A 23,745-nucleotide genomic window follows, 5' to 3' on the forward strand; every position below is an offset into this window, starting at 1 on the left:
TTCATCACAGGGTGCAGAGCTGCAGACTATTGGTGCACATGCTAGCCCCTGTTCAGAACAGAAAGCTCCATGAGTGCCAGTCTACATGTCTGTTGTGGAGAGTTGAATTTCCTCTGTCGTCGTCTGCTGGGGTTATACAAAAACAGAGCATCTTCACTCATATCTTCTTGTGAAAATGGTTAAGGAACAGTTTAAAGGAGCAATAAGCAATATTTCACCACTAGGTGGGGATTGAGCACTGTCTGTAGACCAAAACAAGAGGTATGACAAGCTGCTCCTATCGCCACTTCAGCTGCAACCCGGGCCCTCCTTTCCTCTTCCCTTTTCGCCTGTCGCCTCATATGTGCATATTTGGAACGGATAAAAACACAGCAAACCAGCATCACATTTCGCAGGAACATGTCTAGTGAAGAAGTGAGTAACTCATAACCTTATAATGCTGTTAGTAAGAGAACATTTTGATCCACTAGGGGTGCTCTCCGCCATGTTTCTCCAAGCTCCGCTGCTCTGACAGACGTTTTACAGGCAGGGAGGGGCTAAGCCCTGAGTGGCCGCGCACGTGCAGGCGCGGCCAACCCGGCGTTGTAAACAAGAGAGATGGAGTGTGACATCATACCATCGTCCATCTAAAATATTACTTTAGTTCTTTGCATTACTGTTTATTGATTCTTTATATCTAAAACAATGAAATGTCGCTTGTTGCTCCTTTAAGGATTACAACAATGAGTTTCAGGAGCTCACTTGGCCTCCAATCTCAGTCTGAGTAAAAAAAAATTGGAAGCCCTGGACAGATAAGGCTGATCAATGTAGGATATAAAAGATGTTCTACTAACTCCCTGCCAGATAAAATATAAAACCTCCAGGAGTACACAGCCCACACAGCTTTGTGTTGTTTTTTGGTAGCAAGTAGGGGAAACAATGCACTTTTGGACAGATAGCCATGTTGTTATGCCTGATCAGTGTCTTTAAGACGGTTTAGTTTTCAATGTAGCCCGCCAACAATTTGCTGTTTTAATTGCAGGACAACTTATCCTATATCATAGACTCTAAGGGATTATCCTCATACATGCATATTGTTTTTAGGATTTTTAAATATTTGCCTGCCACCAGCGCCGTGTGAACGATGAATAAGAGTCGAATGTGGAACACGCTGTCCTCTGAGTCAGCCATCAAACAGGCCTTATGTCTTTTGGTGTCTTGTGCTGAATGGCATAAGCTGCCTGTCAGTGGAAAGGAAGCCAGTTAAAATTAGCCTTTTTTTTCTTTTTCAAATAGATTATTAGAATTGCATGTCATGTTCAGACAGCCCGCTGGCTTTCTCATAAGAAATTAAACAGGAAGTAAACAAAATGCGCGAGCTCTCTGTGAATCCATAAGTCCGGGTCAAGGGGAGAGCTATCAAGGAAAGTTGATTAGACACCCCAGTTCATCATTTGTCACCGGGCGGGTGGACCAACCTGCTGTTTCTTCTATCAGAATCCTAATTGCTGTATAATTACCTAAAGGCGCGTATCATCCTGCGGGGCGGGCCCACAGACAAAAGCTGGGATGGAATTTATTCACCGGCTGCCGGGGGAAACTGCCGCCAATGGTGCTTCATAATCATGATTTATTAACACTCTCTGGGTCGTGTCGGTTCTATTTGCCGTGGTATAACACAACAGACTGGAAATGTTAATATTTGTTGTGGAACAAGCAGATTGCGATCTCGGCCGAGCACGGTGGTGGTGGGGTGGATGAAGTCAAACATATGTCTTTTAGATTCAAATTGGGGTGCATGCTCAATGCGCTTCCACAGCGCTGATTTTAGAACGGGCTGGACATGCCTCTGCACAGCATGCACACTATTGCATTTGCATATAACCCATCCATAAAATTGGGCACAGGCCATAATTCACTAATCCAAGGGTGGGTTTGTGAGAGCGGGAGAGATGATTGTATAGATAGAACGGAGACACTCAATTTTCTCTGCTGCATATCCTGCAGGCGAGTGCTGATTAATCACTTAAACAAACGAAACACGTGATGCTCTCGGCACACTGTTGGATAGTGCCGGGATGCCGTATCGCAGCCTGCCTGTGCCAATAACATGGTTCTTTGGTTGGGTATTTATGGCACACAACACCGTTTTGTTCTCCAAAATCCCCCTGCATTGAATTTAAGATGACATTTAAGGGACTCTTCTGAAAATACAGTTTTTATTCACCGGAAGAGGGACTTTCAGGCTTTAAAAGTAGGAAAATTTAAGCTCCAGTCTGTTGTGAACTGCATTTCCCGTTTTGAATTTGAAGGCATCCAAATTATCCTCCATTTTGACGACTCAGTGGGCTTGTTGTGTAAAGTTTTCCTTGTCTAAACTAATTAGGTCAAGAAAAAGGTCAGAACCTTTTCAGACCATCAGTCTTTGACAGTGTCAAACAGTCGAGGCCACGAAAGGCAGACAGAGTGTGCGGATTGTTTATCTGTTTATTTTTGTGTGAAATAAGTGTGCTGTTCGAGAGGAGATAAGTAAAGCGTGGCGAATGGGATCAGCTATGGAAATTACATGGGGAGATTCAATGCAGACTGACTAGATCTGTCTGTTTTTCTGCTCTTTCTCCCTTCGTCTTACCCTCACTGTCACTCCTCATATCCCACACTGATGCAGCCTTGGCATCTTAAGGGCTAAGCCTTGAACAAACACGACCCACCAGAGAGATTAAAGGCTGAATAAACTGGTGCCAGAGCCAGCATCACTGTGCAAGAACTCTTCTGCCTCAAGTTTGTCCCCAAGATGTTTTGGACTAATGAGCTTGGAGGACTGAAGATGGCATTTAAAGCAGACATTTTGGGATTTGCTCGCACTAATTTTCTCGGTTTTATTCCAAATTGGCCCTTTTGTTGGTAAGCACTGACTGAAAATCTCGTATTGTGATGTATACCATTGGCCAACGTTGACGAACATCACCTGTGTAAGTTGCACTGTGAAATGGCCTTTACAAGCTAGACTTGAACATATTTTACAATAGGAGCCTCTGGTCTGTTCCTCTTTGCAAATCCAGGAGAAACTAAAAAGAAATCCAGTGTTCTGACTCCTTCTGACATACTGCAGTGGGCGTGACATTTAGCTATGCAAAGTAACTCTGCATTATTCAGAAGTCTGGCCTTGCGAAAATGCCAAAGAGACAAAAACAACAATTGTCTGTTATGCAATAGAACAAGCAACAAAAATACCTTTTTTTGTTTTGGAAGTATTAGAGTAGGTATTTAGGTACCTTTGACTGAACAACACTAACCGCAAAGGTCTGTATTTATAAGTTCAAGATCGGGACCACCTCTTAAGGATAAAGAAGAGGAGTATAATTTTTAATCCTTGAACTTTTGTTTAAAAACATTAGAACATTGAATTCAGTTTAGTACAAATCATTTCAGGAAGGATTTATAAACCCCTACCTCCATCTACCAATGGGCTAGAGTTTGTAACCCCCTAGTCAGGTCACCAGTTCATCACAGGACAGCACAGAGATGCACAGCAGAAACAACAGAGAAGGCCAGAGTAACTAAAGTTAACTAGCGCATACACTGGGAGAAGTGTATGCGCTTTAAATGCCTAATTAAACTGCAAATATACTTTTTTTTTTTTAGTTACCATGTGTAAAATTCCTACCCCTACCCTAAACAGATTGTGGTTAAAATAGTCAACGACTAAAGAGGATAGCTCTTCAAGAAAGCTAAGTGGCTAAATGTTTAGCTGATGTTCCTGTAGATATGGTAAAAGCAGGTGTTTTAGTTATACGTGATGGGGGAGGAGATCAACCTTGATGTCAAATGCAATACCTTGGAATTAGGGGTGTAACTGTACGCAGATATGTACCAGAAATTTGCGGCGCAACCCTTTTGGTTTAGCCTGCATGTATACCAAATAAAGACACAGTTGTTTTAAAGCTGAGTGCACGCAGAATGTTCAAGTGCAGAGCTAAGTGCATTAGCTACTATCGGTTGTGCAAATGTATAGACACGAAAACAAACCGGGTGGATTCCCAGACATTAAGATCTGCTTTTTAAGGGTTGCTTATTTAGCTAAAGTGATAATGGGGAAGGAAAAACGGGCTGAGCTAAAGGTTTTTCAGGGTTTTTTTTACACTTACAAAATAAAATTAACTTAAAACACATTTAAACTGAATATAAATACCACTGGTACTGGAGAAAAAGTTGCAAACTTTTAACTCATGTTGCATGTAGAAGGGGCGTTTGGGCTAGTCATTAGAGCAGGACGCTTGTGTCCTGGGAAAGTTGCAAGTTTCCTGGTTCAAATCCATCAGACCACCTCTCAGGGTCCATGAGCAAAACCCTTGGTCCCTAAATGTTCCTGAGGCCCCACACAGTGGCAACCCACTGTTCCCAAACAGACGGGTTAAATACAGAGGACAAATGTTGTATTGTATCATGCATAATGGGATGTCATTTTTATAGTTTGTTACTGGGTAAGGACTGAGCAAGTTACTTTTTCTTGTGATGTCCCCAACATTTTCCCTCCTTTTTTGACATACCGTGATCACTCAACCATCTTGGAGTAAAAGTCGAAGGCTTTATGCTCAGTATGAGTGACACCAAGTGGTCTAATAACTATTTGTTGAATTGATCAGAAAATAGAGTACGGTCCACATCAGTGACTCCAAGCAGTTGGCATGCAGAGGTGAGGCAGTATTCCTCAGTGCAGTCAGAACCTCTGTGCTCAGCATGAGATCAAGCAAAGGTATTTTGATGTTATTTCTGTTATTTTGGTGTTGTGTTTATCTATGTTTTGTGGGATAGGTGTACCTAAAATTTGCGTGTTTATTGCACCAATGAAAATTGTAAAACATTGTTGGAAGTGTGACCCTAAACTGTTATATATCCATAATTAGTGCAAATTATTCTCATTTTGGTCTCCTGACAAGCATTTTGACACCATTGTACAAAACGACATCGAGCAACTTTGCTTTTTTGTCTAAAGGATTTTCCTAACTTGCATGTTTATTCAGGTAGACCACTTTTACACCCTACACTTGACCAGCAGAAACCATTGGAGATTAGCTTTCCAGCTATTAAGAATAGATATTAAACAAAAGTGGAATCTTGATATGTAACAGCAACTCCAATCTAAGTTGTGTTATACAAAAGCTATCCTGGAAAGCTTCAACAAGCTTTTTCATTTCAAATGGCCTGGGGTTTGCTATGGACCACAATCTATCGTGGTCTTCTGTGTAAATAATCCACAAATGTGATAGCAGTTAAAATGCGACATATAAAATAATGTTTGTGTGAACTGGTTATTTCTGAGATTCGAGTTGTTTTTGCTTGACAGAGATCTGCTATGTTCTTGACCTGCTTCTGATTGCTTGGATGGAAAACTAATCTGCAAAGTGAAGCCGCGCAAAGGTTTAGCATGTTTAAGTAAGACGCTTACAATTTATAACCTCTGAACAGATTCCCTGCATAAAACAGTTGTCCATCCTAACATCTGTATATTGCCAAAAGTTTAAATCTGATGGAAATGAAACTTAAAATGGGCAGATGTGATGCTTAGAAACCTAAAAAAGATCATAAAGAATAAAATTGCATGCTATACTAAATGTCATGTTAAATGTCTCAGACTCCCGTGCTTATACTTAAGTTGAAGAATGCAACAGAATTATTAAATGCAGCCTGTTTGAACAGCTTCACGAGGGAGTTACTATTTAATTAGAACAAAAAAACATCAATTACAAGCTAGCTGACCCAGAGATATGTGAGACAACATGAGCTAGAGCCACTGCTGCCAGCACTCCCCTCCCTGATACCCGGGGGCCTTGGCTATAACAATTTGGCCGACAGCCTCTATACACAAAACAAGAATTTATGCATTTATTTTCCACAGTCACACTATGACAAAACAGATTTCCCCTGTCATCTGTATTTCACACATTATGTATCGACTTGGACTGAACATACTGCCCTATGTGTTTTGTTTTTTTTTGTTTTGGGGTTGGTTTTGTTCGATTTGTTTCTCCAGTAGCCCTCCCTTGGTTCTCCGCAAGCAGTCCATTTAGATCTCACTGAGAAGCCACACGTGCAGTCGCGGAATATTTTTTGTTAAATTAGACAGCAGCAGTGCCATGAAACAGTTCTGCAGCAGATTAAACCTAGCCTTTTACCCTTGAGCCTCCAGGGAGGCATGCAAAATTTTCTTTTTCTGATTTATTTCCTCCTCGCTTTCATTAAAACAGCCTGTTCTCCCATGCATTAGTAAATAGATTTTCTTGGCCTGCAGCATTTGACTGTTTACAGTGGGATGCCGAAGATGAGAGCTAGAATAGCTTATAGTTTATCCAGGCATCCACGCTGCCACTTACATGATACTGAAAGGAAATAGAGGGAAGAAGTAATCATATTTACACTGCAATTTCTTCTTTCTTTTGACTCTCTCTCTGAGCATTTGTGTCTTTGGGGTGAAATGGAAAAAGATTGCCTGAACACTCGTGACTCATGCCACCACATGTTGCACTGAACCCATGTGACGTGACGATTTTTCCCAGCGCGACCTCCCAAGATGGTGCTGAGTGACGTGCGTTTATTTGTCCAGAAAGAAAAATCTGAAGGTTTTCGAGGAAAACAGAAAGAGGAGAACAAAAAACACGCGTCTCCTTCTTTTTCTTCCCCATTCCGCTTCCTCCATCTAGTGTTGAAGCCATTACAAGCTACTGCAAACACTGATAACTGCTATCTTTTGAGGAGTCACTTATAGCCCTTGGAGTGAGAGAACTGCTGAATGATCCTCAAGCATGAACCAATCCAGTGCGCCGAGAGAAATTGCTGAGGCTGTGTGTCTTTGGCAGGGCCTGTTTGTATCCTGGTGGATTGACCCCTCTGGGTTGGTGGGTCAGTCTCTGCCTCGGGTGAGGGAGTTTAAGCATCTTGGTCTCTTGTTCACAAGTGACGATAGGATGGAGCAGAAGACAGATAAACGGATGGGGACTTCTTCTGCAGTAAAGCTGGCGCTGCTTCGGTCCGTTGTGGTGAAGAAGGAGCTGAGCCGAAAAGCAAAGCTCTTGATTTAATGGGTCCATGTTGCGACCCTCACCTATGCTCATGAGGGATGGCCGAAAGGACGAGATCCGGGATACAAGCGACTGAAATGAGTTTTGTTAAGAGGGTGGCAGGGCTCAGCCTTAGAGGCAGGGTGAGGAGCTCTGTTATCCGGGCGGAGCTCAAAGTAGAGCCGTTGCTTCTCTGCATTGAAAGGAGTCAGTTGGGTCATCCAATCAGGATGCCCTAGGGGCGCTTCCCTTAGGGTTTGTTTGTCCTGAGAACGTCCCACTGGGAGGAGATTCCCAGGGAAGACCAAGAACTCACTGGACAGACCGTACTGTATGTTCCGTCTGGTCTCGCCCAGAGTGGGCTAGAGGATGTTGCTGGGGGGGAGGGATGTCTGGGTTTCTCTCCTGGACCTGTTGCCTGCCTGACCCATGCTCTGATAAGTCGAAGACGAGGGATGGATCTTTGCAGGCATAGCTGCAACTATTTCACAAGATACACGTCCCAGGATGTGTCCTCTGCTCCCCAGTTGAAGCTCCTGATCAAAAATTGTTGTTTCTGTTCCAGCAACAACGACATGTCTAAGTTTTCAACATGAAAGATGACAAGAAATTATGGGAGCTAGAACTGAAAAACAGTAGTTTATTTTGGCGAAGGAGATGACACTGTTAAGCTAGTTTTGCTTAAAAAACGACTATACACAGCAGAGTTACCCCCCCCCCCACACACACACACACACACACACATCCCACCCTCTGTTGCTTTCTAAAGTGCATGACACTCCTCAGATGTTTAGCTGTTTTTGTATCCGTCACAAAGTGTTTCACAGTAGTTTACTGAAATTTTCGCCCATTCCTCCTGACAGACTTGGTGTAACTGAGTCAGGTTTTTAGGCCACCCTGTTCACACACACCTCCTCAGATCTGTCCGCAAAATTTCTGTTGAACTGAGATCTGGACTTTGTAACTGACTCCCAAAAAATTACTTTTACATTGACTGTTTTTTTTTTTTTGTTTGTTTGTTTGTTTAATAAGTATCTACCTGGATGCTAAGAAACCTGGTCAATTTGAAAAACCCATTTGCCCTCAAGCTTTAACTTCCTAACTGACGCCCTAAGAAATTGCTTCTGAATATCCGGATAGTTATTTTGCAATGACGCCATGTCTTTTGTGATGGCCGCCAGTTCGTCCTACAGCGGAACACCCCGATAACATGACTCTGCTGCTTCCATTCTGTAATGTTTGGATAGTGTTCTCAAGCTTGCTAGCTTCCCCTATTGCTAGCTTCCAAACACTGATCATTATGGTCTTTACCCTGGAGCATATTAGCAAACTATAATTAGGTTTTTATGTGATCACCTAGTATGGCTTCATGTCTTGCAACGCCCCTGCTTGCAGCCATCACTCAGTCATGCATTCTAGTGTATCCTCCTGCCAGACAGTTCATTAATAAAGTGGGTTTATTCGTGTTCACAGAGCACAATAGAGGGATGGTGCGCAGGGAAGAGAACCTCTCGAGGAGAAAAAAAAAAAAAAGAAAGCCTTTCGGAAATGTGATCTGTGTGTGAAGATGGCTCCTGAGCAACTCCAGACTGCTTGTTTCCTACACAGAAATATTGGTTTCCCATCACAGAGTAGACAAGCAGAGTTCAGGCAGAGAGCAGAGCGCTGAAGTGGAGCTGAGACGGGAAAGAGTGTGAGAGGGAGAAGGCGCGAGGAGAATGCCGGGATTGTGAGGATTCATAATGCGCGGCTCCGAGGGGAGATTCACAGAAATCCCAATTCATTAGCGCTTAAATGAATGCTCATTGGTTCATTAATGAAATTATTCTTCTGAGACGTTACGAGGGGATGGCGATTTGCATGGCGATAGGAAATACGGGGCGAGGAGGTATATCCGGCAGTCCGGCGACATTTTGTGATGCATGGCGTTAGCTTTTCCAAAGAGTCGATGGAATGATAATAGCGTCGAGGAAGCCCTTGGTGGCTCCGCTGCCTCATATCGCACTCAGTCATCTTCACACACAGTAAAGTCAGCACATTTCTGCTGCCATTAAATTTACTATGGCTCATTGGGGATTGACAGTGCACGCCACCAGTGTCATCGTGTGCCTGGCGAAATTCAAAAAAAGACTCACTCCTTTATGCCGGGAACAATCGTTATTGCTAAATACTGGCTTTAGAGGGCTGGCATTTCACGCTTCATTGTTATTTATGATGTAGCTCACCTTATCAAAAATCAAATAATTTCTAAACAGAAGTCGGCTCTTCACGAGGCAACATTGTAATTGTTCCCCCCCACCCGTAATGGATGTGGGATCATTTTAGCTTTCCGGACATTATTCTCTCTTTAAACGTTTGACTTTTTTTAATGTTGTTCTGTGTAGCAACAGCAGTGACCTCAAACAAGAGAAGAGAGTTTCTACCGTGACGTGAGCGGACTCAAAAATCATCAGCAAAGAGCTTCTCACCTAAGCACACAGTGGGCTACGAGGGAACGATGGGAAACTTTAATGAGGCCCCGGTTAAGTCACCCGGCGGCAGATTATTCGCAACGCATCCCAATCTTATCGCTGTGTTCTCTGGAGAATCAGAACTCAATTACTGGTATCAATGTGTGGCAAAGTCATTTGACAGGTTATTAAATTTTAGAGCTCATTCCAACTATTTTATGTCCTCTGCTTTCAAATGTTTTTCTGTGAATGTAAACAGGAAAAATGTTACATTTGCTGTTACAGCTCATGGTGCCTTGAAAACAGAAGTCCCTACTTGACCTTTTTTAATTTTGTTGCATTTTCCCTCTTTGTATTTATTTAAATTTTTTGCCATTTATAGTGATAGACCAACACAAAGTAGCATTCAAAGAATAGTAAAGGGAAAAATAGTCATATTTACCTCTCTTCACTCTGATACCCCCCACATATTATGTAGTGCCTCCTTTACCAGCTTTGAACTTCTGAAGGCTGAATTTCTGTCACACTTTCATTGCAATATACCTTAACCTCAATCTAAATGAATAGAAGATGTGTTTAAAAATCTAATTGAAAACCTTGTCACAGAATCTCAATTGTATTTTGATCTAAACTATAAATGGGTCATCCTAACACATGATTATTATTTTTTTTATTCAAACCAACCTATTATATATATAGTTGTATGTTTAGGGGTCATGGTCCAGCGAGAAGGGAAACATAACTAAAGTTTTTTTTTTTTTTTTTTTTTTCAAACTGAAAGATTTATTCCGCTGTGGCTCTATTCATATTCCAAGCATATCTTTCTGTCCCTGCTAGAGAAAAGCAATCCAACAGTGGGATGTTGCCACCACCGTTTTTGAATTCGCTTGAATACAAATGCACAGATTTGTACATATAAAATAAAAATATGATGACCTTGTATCCTTTTCCTTCCATTTTACAAACGTGTGCTACTTTCTTTTGGCATGTCACATAAAATCATATTCAAACCCATTAGATTTTGTGGTCATATTCAGTGGCAGTTCTGTCAAGAACGGTTGTGGGCCAGCTCCTTTTCATTTTGGGACTTTGTAGACTAACCCGATTTTGATAGTTAAGTTCACTGCAGAAGGGCTGCACAGTGCCACAGTGGGTAGCGCTTTTGCCTTGCACCAAGAGGGTCCTGGGTTCAAATCCAACCCTGGGTCTTTCTGCAAGAAATTTGCATGTTCTCCCTGTGCATGCGTGGGTTCTCTCCAGGTACTCTGGCTTCCTCCCACAGTCCAAAAACATGACTGTTAGGTTAATTGGCCTCTCTAAATTCTCCTTAGTGTGAGTATGGATGAATGGACTGGCAACCTGTCCAGGGTGTACCCCGCCTCTCGACCATTGACAGCTGGAGATGGGGATTAGGGATAAGCGTGCAGGAAAATGGATGGATGGATGAAGTTCACTGCAGAAGTTATTATCATCTTCTTAGTTAACATCAGAGTAAGTGGAGCAACTACAACCCAATTTGCTCCACAAACTCATGTTTATGTTCCCTAGTATATATTTTAAAGGGTGTTTTAATTGTATTTTTTTAACTCGCAGTCTAAACGCAGCTATTCGAAATTCTGGCTACATTTTAGTCCCATCCTTCTTCACCTTTGAGTTGGTTCAGTCCAACCTAATAGCTGTGCCAATGATTTGGAAGTAAAAGTTGCTGCATATCAGCGTGACCTTTCCAGTCAGAAAGCCATGCGGATGGAAACTAAATGAGTCTGAATCTGAATTTGGCTTTTTGAGTCTTATAACAGTGGTGCACCTCTCTTAGTCACGGTAAACAGGGTAACATAGAGCAGAATTGCAAAATATTGCACTATTTCAGGTGGAGGCTACTCAGATCTATTAATCTGCAGCAGCAACATGCAAGTGTTATGCAGTTTGTCTGCTGGAATAAATTTATAGAAACAGTAAACCATTGTTTTTTGTTTTTTCTTTCTCACAAAATGTACTTGTAAACTACTTAAATAGGCTCGGTTAAATTAGTAAGCATATATCTGGGACTGCAAAACCTGGCCTAAAAACGGTTTTAAAGATGATCAAACTCCAGATCTACTCCATAAAAATATTTTCCCCCACTAAAAATCAAGGCATATTTACATAAAGTGTATATTTATTAACAGTGAAAAGCATTGAAGTCCGTAGGTCAAAGTTTTATACCACTGGAGGATGTATACATCAGATTTAGTCTTATACCTCTCCATTTTTGACAAGAAGTACATTAGACTTTGAATTTTAAAAAAGTCTGAAATTCTTTTGTTTTGTTTTATAAGAAAAGAAACAGTTGTTCAATTTAGGCTGAGACCCCGTCCACACAAAGACAGGTTTGACTGTATCTGACAAATGTCTTGGTTGGATAGAGAGTCCAGTCCAGACGAGGCAGCTGCAAATCCGGCAACATTTAAAACCGACTCCTAGACTGGGAATGTTTAACGTGTGTTTAGACCTCGTCTCTCCCTTAAAACGCATGCGCTAACTCAAACAATAATATAGGCAGACTTCAGAGTTGCTGTTGTGTCTTTTATCGTGCATTTTACACTAACACATTTTGCTTCTCTACTGTGGTTGTGTGCACCAATGACAGTGCGATCAACACAAATGCTTCTTTTCTTTTCTCCTTTCTCTCACCTGCTGTTATTGAAACAACAGCAGGTGATGTTACCCTGCACTTCTTCCTTTTTACTTCTGTAGCAGCATTACAGCGCCACTCACTGGGATGGTAATAGGTATCACAACACCTCTTATGGCTCCTCTGGCTTTATGTCGTTTCATCTTTACGCTCAAACTTTTCTGATACGATACTCGGCACCTTGTGGATGTAGCCTAAATCTGAACTTGCAAAGTAGACCAAATGTTGAGTTGTTTTTTTTTTTTTTTCTTTGACAAGAAGAAGTGCTTTAGAATCTGAATTGTTATGAACTCTGGATTTATTATTCTTTTTTTAAAAGGAATAGACATTTATAATGAATTTGAAGTCACGCATTAGACCAGGTCTTTGGATTAATCAGCTATTTGTTATGATAAAACCATTATTCTTAGACAATTCTTACACCTCACATAGCATAAGGTTGCCCATTCAGTATTGAATTGACATGAAAAATATGCAACCAGGCAATTGTCAGGCGCAATTAACTGAATTGTGTGTTCTTAAGTGCTTCTGCCCCCCAATACCCATAACAGCCCCCCAGACCCCCGGGCAATGTTGCCCTGGGTGGTGAGCCATATTTCCTACATTAACTTCTGTCACTGTTTGTTATGTAACAAAAGGAAAAAATAAAAAAAAAAAGTTCAACAGGTATAGACACTTTACAAAGCATTTTTTACATGAAACTAATATAGAAAGTTACCTTTGAAACTTTGCAAATTAATGTATTTTGCGATTTACAGCTTATATTCAAAACCATACACTTTATGGTATTAAACTTGTCATTTGTTTGCTTTATGTTTGTTCAGAGTGCCTCTATGTCATGTCAAATCTTCAGTGTTTCATCTCTAGGTCGTTACCCACAGTTGGCTTTGAGCGTGTTTGTGGGCTTAATTGTCTCTGGGCTGGGATGCTGGACCACTGTGGGTCACTGAGCAGCAGCAGAAGGACAGCCCCAGCATTCTAAGCGTCTTTCCGCATTACACTCACACATCGAATCATTGCTGTGGATATTCTGCCAGGTCTGCGTCGTGTCATATCATTCAGTAGCTGCCTGTAGCTTAATGGATTTAAAATGTAGCAGGTGGACAGAAAATCCACTCTGTAAATTGAATAGAATACATCTGGGGGTTCGGGTGTGTACGCGAGTGTAAATCAACACATGTTGCACAGTTAAAGTCATTTGTAGCTGAAAGCTGATTTTCTTTTCTTTTCTTTTTTTTTTTCTCCCCCTGAATTTCAAAACAACAGTTTGTTCTTCGGACATCATAGAATTGGTAATCTCCCCCCCCCCCCCTCACGGTGAGGGAATTGCTTTGCTTCTTGAAGGTCTTTCGGACTGCATTTGGCTCCCATATTTCCCAGAGCAATTATAGTCGGGGTGAATTTAGTTGTCTTCTGCTCTCCATGGTGTGCTGTAGGGAATGTTTTATTTATTTATTTTCTCTAAAGCAGAATATGGACTGTAGTGGTCTGCTTTTTCTTTGGTCAGAGACACAGCGTCCTCTGCTGGCGGGGAGAGGAAACCTCCTTCATCTGTTAATTTATGAGCTGGTGCCCCTGTGCGACGCACACGTGTAACTCCTCTTTGCGTCACAGGGGTGTGTGAGTGCTCGGACTTCACCGCCGGGACGACCTGCGAGCGCTGCCAGGAGGGTTACTATGGCAACGCTTTGACTGGCACACCTGGTGACTGTCAGGCCTGCCCTTGCCCAGGCCGCAGCAGCTGCGCCCAGATCCCGGAGACCGGACAGGTGGTCTGCACCGACTGCCCTGCAGGACAGACAGGTGACAGCGGATTCCTCCAATTTAAGATGATGCGCATGGACAGTCGGCAAAGTAAACAAGGAGCTCTGTGGCAAGATCCAAACTATGTCTCCATACATCAGCTTGTTACTGAGAAGGCTGTCATTTTAAGTCAGCTCATTTGCTTTTCCTCTCTCTGCAGAGGGCCACCTGTGATTTAGGCGAATTCAATCAGCGGATTTAATTTAATTAGAGCAGACTCTAATGTTACACGAAAATGACCTTCAGCGTCACCATTAACCTCCCTCTTCTGCTCCTCCGCCGTTCATTGTGCCCGTGCAGGCCTGCGCTGTCAGATTTGTGAAGACGGCTACTACGGCGACCCCCTGGGAACGCTGGGGACGTCTCGGCCCTGCACGAGGTGCACCTGCAACGGAAACGTGGACTTGAATGCTGTGGGAGTCTGTGACCACGTCACCGGCCGATGCCTGAAGTGCCTTGGCCACACAGAGGGCGACCAGTGCCAAAGCTGTCAGCGAGGTTTTTATGGCGACGCCCTGAGCCAAACGGCCAGAGAGAAGTGCAGGCGTGAGTAACTGAGGACACATTTAAAAAACTGTGCTGGTCTGTTAATTATTTAATGCAAGAATTTATTTGAAGGCACTGTGCCAATCAGAAGTTTACATACACTTGCGGGCAAAATTGTTACAATACCTTTGGCGTTTCAAGCCCTTCTTTTTTAGTATTGACTTTTTTTCTACGTTTAAGAGCTAGAAATGGGTGCATAGGTGTGACTTTTTTCGGGGGGTGTACTCTAAACCACACAAGATCCAAATTTTAAGCACACCCTCACAAGCATGCACACTCCTCCAGTGATATATGGCCATTTGTCTTTTGGAAAAAGACAAATGAGTTTGATGCATGCTTGGGATGATTAACTCATTCAAACATCCAATTAAGTCCAACTTTCAAACTATTTGGCTGCTGGTTTAAGCAGAATTTAGAGGCAGTCATCTGCCCTCATAAATTCAACCACTTAGTTTGATGCCACACCGGACCGCGAATCAGAGCCTCAGCATGATGCTGTCACCACCATGCTCGGCAGCTGGTGCAGTATTCTTGGGTTTGAATTGAAAGCATCATCTTTGCTCCTTCAAACAAATTTTGCACAATTTACTCTGTGGGTGAATTGCTCCTCGATTCTTAAAAATGAAAGTGGTAAAATTTTTCACCAGAGTCCATACTTCTTAAGTACCTGCAGAAACTATGGGGGTTTCCCTCTAACTTTTTAAAGGTGATTTGACCCTGTGTGGCACAGAGAAACTCCACATTTGTTATGTTTGGAATTCACTGAATTTACTATAATAATTTCAGCTGGGAAACAGAATTGGTTAAATGCATTACAAAATCCAAAAATTTACATAATCCTCCTATTGGTATTGTAGGTTTCATGCTGTCTTTGCTAAATTCTGTTTGGTTTGTTGCAGCTTTGCCTCAATTTGTAACTCTGCAAAGCGATGTACAAAATTGTGACCGTTAGTGTATCTGATGCACAACTATTTAAGAAGGAGTGCCAAATTATATCAGATGTCTGACAAACTCGGATTCTCAATGATCTTTAAAGAAAACTAAGAGAAAAATCTGAACACATGAGTTAGCTAATTTCACATTGCAAGGACCTCAGATGGAGTTCTCACAGACTGCAGTAGAGAAGTTATAGAAAGCTATGAATGTTAGAAATTCAATGGTGTCGGGGTTCTGATTTTTCTTTTAACAGTAATGTAGCAGTAGTCGTTTCAAGTTTCCACTTCTGGCACGTAGGTGCATGTTTTTTTCTTTTTTTTTTTTGTTGAAAGTTGAAAAAAGGCAAAAGTTTCAAATGAGGTGAACAAATGTCTCAGAGTTGTATCAGAGAAAAAGATAGGCCTGGAATTGGGAAAGTTGAAAAAGGAAAATGGGTGAGTGAACTTTTAAATAAAGTTACAAAGGCAGAACGAGACCCAAAGTGTAACAGCTGAGGTGTTCATCCTTTGACTTTCATATTCTTTTTCCTATATTTCACATCTATTTGTAATCCCCAGTTGAATTTATGTGCAGAACGACGTTACGGAGGGACGCTTGAATTTCTATACTCTTGTCTGTCACTTTATCTAATTTACCCTCCGAATGAGATAAAACGAATCAAATATTCCGCAGGAAAAAGCGTTTCATGCAAATCTAAGCTGTCAGCTATATATCATTGCCTTTAAGTTAACTATTAAATTGCTTTATTGATTTTCTCCAGCGTGCAGCTGCAATGCTGCGGGAACCGCCGGACCTGTTGACGAATGCCACCCCACGACAGGGAACTGCCGGTGCCTCAGTCATGTGTCCGGCCGGGACTGCAGTCACTGTGAAGTCGGCTTTTTCAACCCTCGGCCTGGCGTTGGATGCGAAAGGTAAAAATTCATTCCCGCTGCATCTGAAAGAAGGTGTATTGGAGAGATTACGCATTGAATCTACCATTAAGATATTTTCCTGCCTTCCCCAGGTGTAAATGCAACCCAGTCGGCTCGCTGTCAATGGCCTGCCATCCAGTCACCGGGGAGTGTGTGTGTCGCCCAGGAGTGGCGGGGACCTTGTGTGGCTCTTGCCGTGCCGGCTTTTTTGGATTCTCCACACGAGGCTGCATTGGTACGCTGCCTCGCTTCTGGCCTTGCAACCGCACCGTGTGCCCTTGTCTAATTGTCAAATACAGATCACACTTGAAAGCTTTTTCAAAGTCTTAAATTGTTTACCTTCGCTTCATCACTCTGCTCCCGTCTAAACCCCGTTTCATGCAGCCTGTAACTGTGACCCGATGGGCTCCGCTTCCATGCAGTGCCGCAGCAACGGCACCTGCCAGTGTCGCCGGGGCTTCGTGGGTCACAAGTGCGACAAATGCGAGCTGAATTATTTCCACAACCGAGCCACTCACCAGTGTGAGGAATGTCCCGTTTGCTATGGCCTTGTCAAAAAGCAGGTGAGTTCTGGTTGCTGGAGAAAACGTCTGTGCTAACAAAGGCAGGTATTTAAGGAATTTCAAATTTGTTTTAATGCTGCTTTAAACCAACATCCTAATTCAGGTATTCTAAAGCAATATGGGGGGAAAAAAATACTCCTCCAAGGAACATTACTCAAAACCTTACATGGAACTTAAATTGAAGAGCCATGTTCAAATTCAGTTTTCCAGACTTAAAAGGATTTAGCATTGATGGTGAGGTCAGCACAGGGGATTGTGGGATGCCATCTACAAGATCTAGACACCATTTATGCTACAAGTCAGACGTATAGCCACAGATCCCACCCACCAGGGCAATGCACTGTTTGTCCCGCTTCCATCAGGAAAACAATTCAGCAGCGTTAAATCAAAAAATTACTTGACTTCTTTCCCAAAGCTGTGAAGGCAATTGTCCCCAGCTGACAATGAGATAAACCACCATTCCAGCCGCTTTCCTGTTTACAAACAGGCTGCTGGTTCCACAGGTCCTTCATCCGATTGGTAATTATTTATACTGCCTCTCACATGCTAATGTTTATTTGCACACTATTAGCTTCTCAGGCAGTGTTTGGTTGGACATCCAAATTGCACAGTTCTTTAACTTCAAGATTTACGTTTTTGCTCATGACTACTTGTACACTTTTATTTAGCTTTTCAGGGAATGTTTGTCTCATACACTCATGCAATCGCACAGCATTTTACATCATGCTGTAAAATGACTGCTACCTGTCCTTTTGACTTAACAAATCAATGAATTTGAACATTTCAAGTTGCACACTTTTAACTTGTCAGGGAGCATTTCATACAGTCATGCAATTGTATAATTCTCTGTAAAGTGACTGCTAGCTGTCTTTTATTGTATTTGAGCATTTAAATCACGTTTTAGCTTCATTCACCTTGGACATCATGTCTTGTTTTGTGTCTGGGTGTTATGTGGGAATTCTGAGCCGGTATCTCACCAAAATGTCATTATGGTGACATAGTGACAACAAAATATTCTTGATTCTTAAAAGGTTTCTCTTAAAACCTGCTTAGAGGAATCCACACTTCTTCAATGTCTTCTTAATCTTAAAGATATTCACATTTATGACAGTCTGTAATGTTTCAAACCTTTGACAAAACTTACAACAATCCCGGATCTCATTTAGTCTCTAACAAGGCTTCTTACTAAAGAATAAAGTACAGAGACCTCCTTCTTGTCATCCTATTTCAGATGAAACTAATAAGTGTGTAGTACATGTCCGCCCATGCTATGTATTTTGACTTTGTTGTTCATGAGCAAATAAGCCTCAGTCTAAGTTTTTTACGTGTTGTGGTTCATTTAAGCTCTGTTTTGCCCCGTCTGTCTAAGAACTAAAACACATTAGACATGTAAGAAACTCCAAATCCAAATTGGGAACAATATGATGTGGCATTATACAACTGGAATACCGTACATTCTGGTATCAGTATCTCCAAATGATTTTGTATATTACTTGACTTGAATAAACATAGCTTTCTTTTTCTTCATCCATCTTCATTTTCTGTATCTCATTTTGGGTTTTTATAAATCTGTCTTGATCACTTGGTCGCTGCAAAAATGCATATAAATAGGTTTCACACCTACGTAGCGTTTCTTGGCTTCTTGCTTTCATGAGGTGTAATTCTTTTTTTTTCCCTTTAAATATCACATTCCCCTGGGGCACGCCGCCTTTGTACACCTTCATGACAGCCATATGGCTCCTTTGTATTTGGAGATTGCAGGCGAACCGTTGATGTGCAGTGAAATAGAAAGAGACATTTGCCCTAATGATCTCCTGAGCTTCGTTCTGTCCCTTTGGATCTGTTGCAGCCCACGTTATGTGCGCCAAGACAGCGCGTGTCCCCAGATTTGCCGTATGAGGAAAATCCAATACGTCTTGACACATTCTGCCTTCGTTTCTACACATCTTCTTTTCCCTCTGCCAGAGCGGCTACGCGTCCTTGTACCAGCGCGAATGCATGCAGTGCTATCCAGAGTGTTAGCAATTCAGAGAACATCCCAAACCCTTGTCTGCTCTGAACTCTTGCAATTACTGTCCCTGTCCTCTGCGTCCTCCACCCAGCACCGCCTCGCACCCCACTGCCTCTCCACTCCTTCTTTGCCTCTTACACCTCTCCACATTGGTGCTCTCATTTGTCTTTTCCTCGTAAGGCAAAATACAGAGGAAGAATGGAGGAACATCAAGCCATTCATAGCCATTCTTTTTTATATTTTCTCACATCACAACCAAGGACCGCTGTATTTTATCAGAGTTAGATTTTAGGTCATAATAAACTACTGCATAGTTGTGAAGAAGAACATTGGAACAGTTGATTCTGATTCTTAGTGGTCAGAGGATTTAAAAACAAAAACATTTAAAGTGTCAATAGTTTATAGAACATCATTTCACACATGTAAGTATTTTGAGGTGTGTATCTTAGACTTAGACTTAGACAAACTTTACTGAGTGCATACAAAACGAAATTTCATTGCCTACAGCTTATAACAATGTAATGACATTGCAATTGAAATAAAATAACATTACAATATAAAGTGCAGCAGTGATAAGAATGTACAGTGCGGGAGAAAAACTGTTTTTAAAAAAGTGTGCAGAAGAACGTTTCACCAAGTTTATAGTGCACAAATAGTGGGGCAAAAAGGCATTCATTTGAAAAGTCCAATGTTGGCAGAGCAAGATAATAATGGTGCAAAAATGCAGTAAACGCTCAGTTGTGTACTTTGAATTTTAAATGGGTTATAAAAGTTCAGCAATGTTGGCAGTGCAAAAAATAATGATACGAAATCACCATACAGTTCAGTTCTGTGCATGTGTGATGCAGAGTCCAGTTTAGAGTTCAACAGTCGGATGCTGCGAAGCCTCTTCCCAGAGGGCAGCAGGGAGAACAGTCCGTGGTGCGGGTGTGAGGGGTCACTGATGATGTTACGGACCGGACATGCAGCGCTGAGATGAAATGCCCTTAATGGAGGGAAGAGGAGCCCCGATGATCCTCTCTGCTGTCTATCAGCTTTGTACATCCGGTGACATTTTAGCTACTTCTTCTGGGTAAAATCGCCTGGTTGGATTGGATGTAAAGATCAGTTTTAAAGCCTTAATGCAGATTCCCAGAAGGATTTAGGTATGGAGTTTGAGGGATAACATTGAAAACATGCTTTGATCTAAACTGTTCTAGTGTAGCTCGGACTGCATGTTCAGCGTTGTCTTGCTGGAAGCTGAACATCTAGTCAGTCCCAAGCCATTACCAAAAGCTGAAAGGGTTTTCTTCCAAGATTGCCCTGCAATTTACCTCCATCATTCTTCACGTCAACCCTGACCCTCACTGTCACAGGTTCAGCAAAGCATCCTGTTATAAATAGAGCTGGAGAACCCAATATCAGCCAGACAGAGTTAAGTTCTAAAAAGCTTATTGTAATAATGAATTGTGGATGAACATGCTGGTAGACAGTAATGGTCAGGAGACCGGAGCATGCAAGTGGAGTGACTGGCAGAACCAGACTTGAACAAGGGAAGCAGGCGGTGGCGGACCAGAACCAGAGATGAAAACAGGAGAAGACCAAAACAGACGATGCGGACCGAGAAACCACTAGAACGGGCTGAGCAAGCAGCTGGGACTCACGGGGAACTAGGCAGCTTAGCAGGAGCTCCTCCAACACATCCACCACAGGGTATATAAACAGAACAGCAAGTAAGGGTTGACCATTCACATAAGAAAATATAATTTACCCAAGACGCAGCCATTTATGTCAAGGAAAACCAAGAAAAGTCCCTTGATGAAGCCATTTTTCCTTTGGAGGATTATGCACGACCTAGAGGCACTTGTCAAGGGTTTCTCATGGAGAAAAACTGTTTAGGGCGGGGCCTACAGTTCAAAGTAAACTGCTTTCCTCACTCACGGTTGGAATTTATGCAAAATCAGATATAGCTCCTTTAATTGAGGAAAAAAAGCAGGACAAAGGATCAAATCTTGAAAATAGGAGTTATTTAAGGGTGAGGTGAAAATCTGAAGATTCTTTGCAACCCGGTTGACTCTTTGGTTACTTACTAGCAGATAGCACAGCTGATGATTGAATGGGTCTTTTGTGCAACTCTTGTAAGATGTCTTCCCCCTTAAAAAGAGGTGCGATCCCGCCAACATTAAAGGTCCCTTTTAATAAATCTGCAACTATTTAACTGTGAAGCCTAATCACATGATTTTTATTCCACTTTTAGAGCTGACTTTTATTCTCTAGAAGTCTAATCTACTTATCTCCTGCAATGCTTTCCTCTTCTGCCTATGGCACACGGACTAGCGCGAGGATCCAGATAGGAAAAGCGGTATTCCATCCTTATCGCGTTGTTGTTATTCATTTATTCATTGCTTTTGTTGAAATACTACATTTATATGTGTTGGTGTACTAAGAATTGAAGTCACATCTCAATCTTTGCATCTGAATAAATGAATACAGATATTTTAGTGCCACATTATTTTATTTTATTTTTTACGGCTTGTTTTTTTTTTTGCCTTCTGTGTTTTTTAAGTGTGCACTCCCACTGATTCTTTTAAAATCATTATGTTATAGGCCGAAAAGCTTCAGACTCGCCTGCAGGATTTGGAGAAGCTCCTGGCTCACTTTGATTGCCGAGGTAGATTTGGGAAGCGGTACCACCCACTGAAGTACAGCTCGGCGGGGCTTTATGAGGGGGAGCACCAGAGGGAGGATACTTTTCCCAACGCACTGGAGGATTTTCTGGCCTTCCAAGGTACACCAGCAAAGAAGCCAAGATAATTCTGCTCAGTCTGTCGCCCCCTTTAATGTGTCCCACACCACCCCTTTTTGATCGTCACTTTTCGAGACACATGACAGCGTTTGCCTTGTGAAACATAAAGCTAGCCTGTTTTTTCTTTGTGTCTTGTGCGGGCGCATCCTGCCTGGGAGATAACCAAATCAGTGCATAGGAGATCAGGGAGCATGGCCGAGGCATCTGACGTGGCGCCACCTCCGGCTGTCTGCAGACGGCCGTTCTGCATCTCACCCGCCGTGGCGCCGCCACACGCGCGCGCGCCACAACAAAGCGATTAAATCAGGAAGCGGGCGACAATACCGACCTACCCCCAATTACTTTAACACAATGCTGATATATCCTCATTATCTTTTGAGGGGAACAGGCTTACAGGCTCAGCTGCACTGGCCAAATGGAGACAAATCATAACAATATAAAACAAGGCACCGTGTGACTAACTTAATCCCCATTTGTATGACAGGCGGTGCATCTCTAATCCCCGGTTTATAATGATTATAGTTGCAATCATGATAACAGTTGTCTAACAAATCCTAACACCCACACCACTCACACAAACACATTCCAGTGATGCTCTTTAAGACACTGGGTGGCCTGGTAATAATTTAATGAGCATGTGGGAGCCACAGGCTCACTGTGTGGGCGCCAAGAGGCAAAACAACCCATACTGGGACACACACAGTTATTTAATTTCATTTTATAAGACAAAGACATAAAATTACGCAACAACCATCACATATTGCACTGATTGTTCTCACCTCTTGACTACCAGCTTTAACAGCCAGTCAGATTAACCACATAAACTGCAAAGTGAGTTTGACAGAGGTGTTTTGAGGATTTGGACAGACTCCCATATGTTGTTTTTTTTTCTTTCTTCTCTTCCAGCAGACTGGCAGGAAGGATAAGAGTCCTTGCATGAATTACCCCGATAAATGAGAGTTTAGAAAGCGAGATGGTTGCGAGCTACAAAGAGTATAGGAAGAATAACATTATCGGGGAAATAATCCATGAAAGGCTTAATGCGGTTTTTATTTGCTTTGTTCTTCCAGAGGCACGGGAGGCCTTCATAAAGCAATTTTCCTTGCTTGAAGCTTCGGCAGGAGCACTTTCGGCTCAGCTGCACGGCATTACATTGGCTTTGAACTGCAGCATCAGCATGACGGAGGAAGAGGACCGGGAAGAGGGGAAGGATGGGAGCAATGATGAGAAAAATAGAAGAGGGTGTCAAACCTTCACTAAAATCCTGCTGATGATCAGGGCATCCGCGGATCAGCTGAAGCAGGCAACGCTGGACCTGGACAACGTGGTGGGTGACACATGCTCTGTATCAGCAATTTGGGAGGTTAGGTTGTGCAAGCAACTGTTGTGTCACTGAGAATGACAGGGCGTAGGGGTGTATAGCCATGACCTTGCTTTACTGGTATTCATCTCTGCACATTTTCATATAGTAATATTAATTTGTTAAAAAAATAACAATGAAAAAAAACAGATTTGGCTCTGTTTCAAAAGACACTTTCCTGGCTGGTTTAGCACAGTGCTCTATAAAATGTCCCAGTTCTGATGACAGCGGTATTAAACTCCTGACATTGTGTTTTGCGTGTTTTGAAAAGTTGCCTCAACATTTCTAGTAGGCCCCATTTGGTCGATTCTTCAAAAACTCACTGCTTGTGCCATTGAATACCAAAGTATGATGGCCGAGAGGTGCAAACGCACTGCAAACAAATATAAAAAGGCTAACACACAAAACACATGCAATGGAAAAATGTAGCCAAAGTGAAGCGCTGCAGTCACAGAAATTAGACGCACAAAGTGCAAACATGCTGCAGACACTAATGATGCTGACACACAAACACAAAACACATCGAAAGGCAAAATACTGCAAGTAGCAAATATAACTGCAAGTTCTTTTAAAAAAAAGCTGCAAACAAGCTCCACATAACGAAATGCTCCAGACCACTTGAGGGAGTAGACAACAGTCACCCATCTACAGACCTCAGACTGCAGT

General features: G+C 42.2%; 1 protein-coding gene across 1 annotated transcript in view; it reads left to right on the plus strand.

Moving 5' to 3' along the window:
- Nucleotides 1-23,745, plus strand: part of lamc3 (laminin, gamma 3) — a 218,938-nt gene that overhangs the window by 167,974 nt on the left and 27,219 nt on the right. The window contains exons 13-19 of the mRNA XM_036140365.1: nt 13,776-13,964; nt 14,265-14,510; nt 16,207-16,360; nt 16,453-16,595; nt 16,745-16,923; nt 21,521-21,701; nt 22,790-23,046. Coding sequence (XP_035996258.1) covers nt 13,776-13,964; nt 14,265-14,510; nt 16,207-16,360; nt 16,453-16,595; nt 16,745-16,923; nt 21,521-21,701; nt 22,790-23,046 — 1,349 coding nt within the window. The remainder of the gene's footprint in view (nt 1-13,775; nt 13,965-14,264; nt 14,511-16,206; nt 16,361-16,452; nt 16,596-16,744; nt 16,924-21,520; nt 21,702-22,789; nt 23,047-23,745) is intronic.

The sequence above is a fragment of the Fundulus heteroclitus genome, chromosome 8 (assembly GCF_011125445.2).
Source record: "Fundulus heteroclitus isolate FHET01 chromosome 8, MU-UCD_Fhet_4.1, whole genome shotgun sequence".
Taxonomy (NCBI): domain Eukaryota; kingdom Metazoa; phylum Chordata; class Actinopteri; order Cyprinodontiformes; family Fundulidae; genus Fundulus; species Fundulus heteroclitus.